Below are 8,001 nucleotides of genomic sequence, written 5' to 3' on the forward strand. Positions count from 1 at the left end.
TCAGGGGGCAGGCTATGGTGAGGGCTAAGATTCTTTCATTTTAGTATCTATTAACATCTTTTGGGCTTTGTAATTGCATGATGGGTTGCCATACTGAAGAGAGAATCCTGTTCCTTACTCTTCCCACTTCATAACCTTAAGTTTCAAGTTCAAGTGTCTCATTTCATTTTTCCTTAATTACTCTTTGGCCTCATGGGACAAGACTAGCCTTCTGGCAGCACTAATATTCATTTAGGTGACATAACTGGGGGAAAAATGTTGCTCTGATGATAACAGTGGAGACTTCATATTGATGCTCAATTCTTTATTTTCACCTCATTGGTATAAATGTTATGTTTGCATAGGGTTTTTCTACAATTTCTTTCTAAGATTATTTCTCCCTAAAGCTCAGCACTTTTGGAATTTTTCATTCTCATTCAAAAACGGAAGCGATTTTACATAAAAGTCTTCTGGAAGCAGTGTTGGAATTCGTATTTTGGGTAGTAGAAGCAGTAGTTACGAGGATAGTGGTGTCTTTTGTGGTGGTGGTGGCACCTGCTGCAGTTGTTCATATTTGGGGTGCAGGAGTAGGGAGGGTAGGATCAGCTGGAGAATTTACCAGGAAAAATGGAGGTCCAGGTGGAGAGGGTCTTTGTTGGGAAGGAGGCTGTGGATAACCTGGGCCATCAGGATGAAGTGGTAGACCTTAGGGTTGAGGAGGGGGTGGTGGAAATCTCCCTGGACCGTAGGGTTGGGGAGGGGGTGGTGGAATTCTCCCTGGGCCATAGGGTGCAGGAGGAGGTGGTGGAACAAATCCTGGGCCAAAAGGTGGAGGAGGTGCTGGTGGTCCAGGTGGATATGGTCCCCTGGGGCCTCTATGACTCTCACCAGGCTGTGGAAAAAAGAAGTAAATAATTTTAATTCACCTATTTCACAGTTAAATATAAGGGTGAATGCTTTCCATGGTAGGCAGAACTGTGAGATGGCCCCAAGATTTCTACTCCCTGCTGGCACATGCTGGCCTGACCTTATCAGGTGAGCCCTTTTAAAAAAGGTTCTACAGTGTCAGAGACAGAAGAAATCAGAGAGATTTGAGGCTGCAGCGAATGCTTTTCTCTGTGCTTTGAATCAAGATGCCATGTTGTGGGGAGGGCCACGTGGAGGTACATGGTAGACCCGCTATAGGAGCTGAGAGTGGCCCCGGGCTCACAAGCAGCAGGAAAGTAGGGGCTTCAGCCCAATAACCAAGGGACTGAATCCTGCCAATAACCATACAAGCTTTAAAAAGGACGCTGAGCTGCAGAAAAAAAAATACAGCAGTGGACACACCTTTTCAGCCTTGTGAGACTCTGAGCAGAAAGCCAACTAGCCAAATTCAGTCATGGCCAAAGAAACTGAGATATTTATGAGTTTTTAATGCTACTAATTGGTGGTAGTTTGTTATGCAGCAATAGAAAATCATTACATTGTATCTAAGTCACATAGTCTGAAAGTCTATTATCAAAGAAAAAAAGTTTCTCTTTTGCTTTCTGATTACCTAGGCTGTCTATGAAAGCAGGGATAGTGTTGACTAAAAATATATATATGTTTATATAATGAGCAAAAATCTTACCCTTTGCCTTTAGTCGAATCTGTCATTTAAATAAATTGTAAGTGGAAATAAATGCCCTTCCAGGATGAGAAAAATGTCTTTTTACGTCTAATTCAAGAGTTCAGGGCTGTTCAGACTTTGAACATTAATAAATTGTGAAAAATATCATGAACACCTACTTTGTGCAATGAGCTAATGTAGGAGCTGTGGTGGGGAGCCAGGGTTACAAACAGATCTTCTATGAATCTACAGGCAGAGGAGTTACAATACAAGGCAGGATAAATATGATTTAAAGGGAAGTGAAATGAGTGGAATGAGTCTGTGGGGTTTCATGCGAGGGTTTGAGTTCCGCTTCTGGCACATAGAGGTTGGGTGAGTGTGGAATACTTTTTGAGTCTCTTTTTCTTGTCAGAAAAATGACATTAATAAAAGGATCCACCTCCTGTGGTTATCGTCAGATTTTTGTTCTGAAATATTACCTGTAAAATGCTTAGAGCGATGATTGGCTCAAGTATGGTATACATACAGCACAATTTTTAGAAATAAAAATAGCTGAGACTGGGCATGGTGATTCATGCCTGTAATCCCAGCACTTTGGGAGGCTGAGGTGGGTGGATTGCTTGAGGCCAGCAGTTCAAGGTCAACCTGGACAGCGTAGCAAGATTCTGTCTCCATTTAAAAAAATTAACATACAAAAGCTGGAAAGTAGTGCAAGGAACAAATATATTAGGTAGTTAAAGCGATCAGTTCTGGATAGGAAAATGATGAAGGATTTTTCTAGTGAGAAGAAGTCATTTGAAAAGAGGCTTAAAGAATATAAAATAAGGAGGAAACATGCCAAAGAGAATGAAAATACATAAATGCTCTGGGGTAAGAATGAAGTTCCACTCTACTGATGGCAAGAAGTCCAGGTTGCTTGGAGCAGATGCTTTTTTTGGACTCAAAACTACATTCACTTCCTGTGGTTCTCAGTCCCTTCACCTATTTGGCCATTACCCTTGCTAATCCTAAACTTTAGTATTACAGTAAAGCATCCCTGTCCTGGATTCCTAATGCCAGGTTCTTAACAATGCTAGAGGATGTCACCAGCACTATACCATCAGAGTTAGCATCCTTCAGTGCTGTCTGAAATCCTTTTTTGAGTGTCTTATCTTACATGATCTCTTCCCACTTCCCCAGAAGCCTGTAATTTTCCAAGTTGATGCCAGTTTTATCAACATTCTCCACCTCATCCTGAGCTCTCATCTACCCCCACCAAAGTGGCTTTTCTCCTGCTTCACCAAGATATTTCAGGCAATTAGAAATGAACTTCCCTGATTTACTGGCCACACAACCATGGAGTCACTGATAGCTAGGAATTTTCTCTTTCTTTAGAAGTGTCTTCTCAGGGACTTGGCTCTGTCAGTCTTCCCTTTACTTCTTGTAAGTATAATATTGGAATTTGTTTTCTGAGGAAAATGAGACAGTTAAATGACAGGAATTATAAACTGACTCATTTTCTTCAGAAAACAACTACCATTTATGTTCAACTCACACTTCTCCCCCACAATCCTACTGGTTTTGCATCTCCCTTCCTGAATTCTAATTCTAACCACTTCTTATCATTTCTCTTACTTCCACTCTAACCTAAGTCATTTGTTTTTACCCAAGTTACTGTAATGACACCTTGATTTGACTGTTTGATTCTACTCTTACCCTTTCACCTAAAATATACAGAAAGTTTAAATAGATCATTTGCAAAAGAAATATCAAGTTTTATTATTTCCCTGCTTATAAAAGGTTCAGTTTCAACCACTGGTACCCTTGTTGTCATTGATTTTCTTGTCACATCTTTCCTGCAAAGCGAAGCTCTATGAAAGGGTTTTCTAGATTTGCCAACTCCACTTCTCAATTCCCATTTGCTCTTCAACCTGGCTTCTGTCCTTAATGTGCGAGTAAAAGTTTTATTAGGATCACTAATACAACAAATGAAAAATGCCAAGGCACTTCTGTAGAACCGGCCTCGTGTTTGTCTTTTCTAGCTGATGACATTCTGTGGTATTATGCAGGGCATTTGACCCAAGTGCTGCCAAACCAAAGACTAGTTAGGATGTATGGAAGTTCAGGACTTGATTTTTAATTGTCAAGGAAACAAATCCTTAGTGTGGGAAAATACTCCATTCACTTTTATTGTCAAAACAATTAAAAAATTAGCTGAAAGTATCTTTGCCTCCTAAAGATATCCTGATATTGATCTTAATATTAAGTAATGAAAAATCTTTGTGGTAAATATACCCAATCACATTGATTAGCTCCCTTTCCACAACTTTCTAAAGGTAATAAACTCAGAAAAATGATGAAAATACTATGTTAAGAAGAAACACTACTCTCTCAAAGGGCTATAATTGACACTAATCTCCTACATTACTTTGTTTAGGAACAGTACGTCTAAGACATGGATACTTTGAACCTAAATTTATTTGTATTTTAATGGGACTAATAGTAGTTAGACTTGCTTTATTTGTGTGTGTGTACATATACACACACATGTAAATGACATGCTACCCTTCACATTTCCAACATTCGATAATTATCAATCATCATGAATCTCATATAATTAAGTTGGGGGAAAGGTTTATATCTATTTATACTGCTTATGCTATCAGAGAACTATCTTTTTCTTTTTTCTTTTTTTTGTTTTTTTGAGATAGAGCCTCACTCTGTCACCCAGGCTGGAGTGCAGTGGCTCGCTTGGCTGCCTGCAACTTCTGCCTCGCGGGTTCAAGCGATTCTCCTGCCTTAGCCTCTGGAGTAGCTGGAATTACAGGTGCATGTCACCACACCTGGCTAATTTTTGTAATTTTAGTAGAGACAGTGTTTCACCATGTTGGCCAGGCTGGCCTTGAACCCCTAACCTCAAGTTACCGCCCGCCTTGGCCTCCCAAAGTTCTGGGATTGCAGGCATGAGCCACTGCGCCTGCCCAGAAAGCTATCTTTTTCAAATTAATCTTATAAAAAATTTTATATAACAAAAACCTGATACTTTGAAATTATAAAATGTTTTTCTTTTGTATTCTGAAGGCATAAAAATATTGAAAATCAGCTTTATAATCAAGTCATTAAGATATTGCCTTAAAATATGTCAATATATTTTATTGGTTTATTAAAAATTATGTCAATATATAATGTTCTCAGTAATTTAGCAAAGGTCAGACTACCTCAGTAACCTGAGAATTTCCTGCTTTTGTTCCTTTTTGAAAGTAGATGAAAGAGGAATTATTTTATGATTCATGTTTCACAATGATGTAATTTTATGTTGCTTGATTTGTGGAAGTCATAATCTAAAAAAAATGGCTTCATATTTTTCCATTTGATATAGTAGATTTTATAGTACTTTGGTGGAAGTTACTCTGGAATTAGTCTTCTCTCTCTGTCCCTAGAATTAATCTAACACTACTTTGAAATCAAGTATGATTCTACTACTTTGAAATACGTGTGTTTTAAAAATGTTTTTGTAATTTTGTATGATATTTAGTATCTCATTTGTCTTTAACCTGGTTTTGTATACAAAGTAGTTGTTTATATATAAATGCTTAGCATTCTCTCAAAATTTAGCATGCAAAGATACTTGTAGATCCTTGGTAAAATGCATCTTTCCCATTATGTGATACTCTTATTGAGGCTTGGCTGAGGTCTTTACTACATTTTTAATAAGTGAGTTAGGTGACTCTGGTGTAAATGATCCATAAACTACATGCTGGGAAAAACAGTTCTATTTTAATTATTTATTTTTATAGAGTTTTACCTACTGTGTCACCGACTAGAGTATGGGGACTTACATTTATACGTATCTGTTTAATGCAGTCTGATATTACAGACTTGAACTGTCCAGTATGGCAGCCATCAGACATGTGTGGCTATTTAAATTAGATTTTAAATTTAAATTTAAGTCCTAAACAGTGTTTCATCAATGGTTAATAACCATTGATGGAATGGTAACATCATTAACGTAAAAAGAAATCTGAAATAATAGTTAATGAGAAAAGTATAAAGATGTGTGACCGTGATTAATGATACTTACTGTGAAACACGCTGCAAGAGCCCAAAGGCCTAAGATCCAAGTCAGTGATTTCATCCTTTCGGTTGCCTCTGAAAGTAAGCACAATAGGTGATCAGTATGATTGTTTTTTTTTTTTTTTTTTTTTTAATTAAAAAGTAGTATTTAAAATGTCTCAACATTTGGATATAATGTAATACAAATATCCTACTATAGCATTTTCAGGGAATTTGCCTAACATTATTTTGAATTCAGTGTTACTGTGGGGCAATATTAGTAGGCTTATAAAATTTGACTTCAAAATAGTGGAAGTAGTTTTTATTTTTGACTTGTAAACTGATCCTTGGGATAATGCAAAAGAGTTGTTCATAAATTGTTCTGAGCAATAGAAGTTTTTATAATTAAGGTTTTTCCCTTAGAAGTAACTACCTTAAAATGTATACTTATTTATATTTGAACATTTTGATATTTTTAAAATAGTAGGTACATTACTTTATAGATTTCTATAGATGGGTTTGATATTAACATTTTAACTAGATCTTATGTTACAAATTTAATTTCTTGGAACAGCTTAAAAATAAGAAAAAAAAAAAAAAAGGAATCACCCTGTTGGGTATAGTCCAAGAGAAGAGTCACATAATCTACTTCATAGTTTTAACAACATTCTACCAAATTAATTTAGTCTGTGATGAGTGATCTCAAAGTGCTTCCAAAAATCCATATATCAGAGACTAAGGCAGAGAACATGGAAATGTCCAGGTATTCTACTCTCAATTGGTTCAAATTTTACAATATATTTCAAATACATGATAGCTTGAGTTCTGGGAAAGCAACTCCATGCACCATTGAGCAAACTGGCTTCCTGATAGTCAACTCTGCACATAGGTTGAGTGTGTGGTCTGAGCAATGCAAGTCTTGAAAGAATTCTATGGACAAAATTTCACTGAATATTTAATTATACATATGTGGGTGTGGCTATTCCTTAAACTATTACTTTTCCTATGATCCATTCTTAAAAGAAGTTTGAAAAGCAAAAGAAAAACCAATAATAAAAATATTCTGTAGAACAATTTTCTCTTTTAGAGTACACCTGAGAGTATTCTATCCCTATGAAGTTTCAAGAACTTTAAGGTACATCAGGAGGAAAAGCCAACTGTGTACTTGGATGGACTGATTGGCCCAAATGCCCAACATGAATGTTTTACTTTGACCTGAAAAAACCAGAATTTTTCAAAATTTAATGCATATAATGACTTACAGTTTCATGTCAGCTGCTTATGTTTTTGCTGATAATGAATGTTCTATGAAAAGCCCATAAAATGTTATCTTTGGAAAGATTATCTTTGAGAAAAATGTTAATATTCAAAATAAAAATTATTAAGTTTATATTTCCAAATACCTACCTTTGTATGAGGATCCGTCTTACAGTTGATTAATCTGCTGGTCAAAATGACTCTTGCCAGTTGAAAGACGGCAAATAAAGGTGAAAAGGGACAAGAAATCTTACTCTTATATATTGTAATGGATTTCTGTTGGCAATATGAGAAAGGCTATTCGGAAATAAAATAACTTCTGAGTTGTTGCTCTTCAAACAAAGATAGGAAAGTTGTCCTTGCCAATTTGGCAGTCTTTTTCTGGATTTTTTTTTTTCATTCCTGAAAAGCATTGACCTGTTCAACATTTGCTGTTTCCTGAGGAAACAGATACAGCAAATCATAATATCCTATCACCTCAGGAAAACAGTCTGGGGCCTGTGGTGCACCATTTCCTCTTTATTTCAAAGGAAAAGCTGGCACAAGCTTTTTCTATTCCAAGTGATTTAATGGGCCGTCTTTTGTTATTTGTTAGTCTCATCATATTTTCTATTTTATTTCAAAGGCCTACATATGTGCGAAATACAAATATTTTTAAATTCTAACATGATCAGGAGAACATATGGGAACAAAAATGATAATTGAAATTAAACTATAATGACTTACAGTTTCATGTCAGCTGCTTATGTTTTTGCATTAATTAAATAAGTGTTGCCAAATACTGCATGTACACACATACACCCAGGTATGATGCAGGGCCAGTAATGTAAAGAATATCTAAAATATCACTTGACTGTTTGGATCACCGTACTATATGTTGTGGGTTTCTTGTTTCTATTTTTTAGTTGAAATAATGAGATTGTATTATTGTTTTGTGCTTGAAAGTTTGTATATATCTTATCCCATGTATGGTTTTTCACAGTTGTCTTCATTGAGTAGATGTTTCTGAAGGATGATGAAAATGAGTGCTGCTATTAGGATTTGGATCTAAGTTTCAAAAAAGCAGGAAAGAAAAATCTAGTGGTAGAAGAGGGATAATAGTCAGAAGGTTTATGCAGTTTCTCAGTCAACTATATTTCAAT

The 8,001-nt window shown here is 36.1% G+C and overlaps 1 protein-coding gene across 1 annotated transcript; it reads right to left on the reverse strand.

The window, feature by feature from the left end:
* Positions 1 to 289: 289 nt before the first annotated feature.
* Positions 290 to 7,158, reverse strand: SMR3B (submaxillary gland androgen regulated protein 3B). The gene is made up of 3 exons (XM_028848534.2): positions 7,010 to 7,158; positions 5,631 to 5,698; positions 290 to 871 (listed from the first exon to the last, which is right to left on the reverse strand). The coding sequence occupies exons 2-3, from the start codon at positions 5,682 to 5,684 to the stop codon at positions 686 to 688; spliced, it is 240 nt and encodes a 79-aa protein (XP_028704367.2). The 5' UTR covers positions 5,685 to 5,698; positions 7,010 to 7,158; the 3' UTR covers positions 290 to 685.
* Positions 7,159 to 8,001: the final 843 nt, after the last annotated feature.

Source organism: Macaca mulatta, chromosome 5 (genome assembly GCF_049350105.2).
Source record: "Macaca mulatta isolate MMU2019108-1 chromosome 5, T2T-MMU8v2.0, whole genome shotgun sequence".
Lineage (NCBI taxonomy): Eukaryota > Metazoa > Chordata > Mammalia > Primates > Cercopithecidae > Macaca > Macaca mulatta.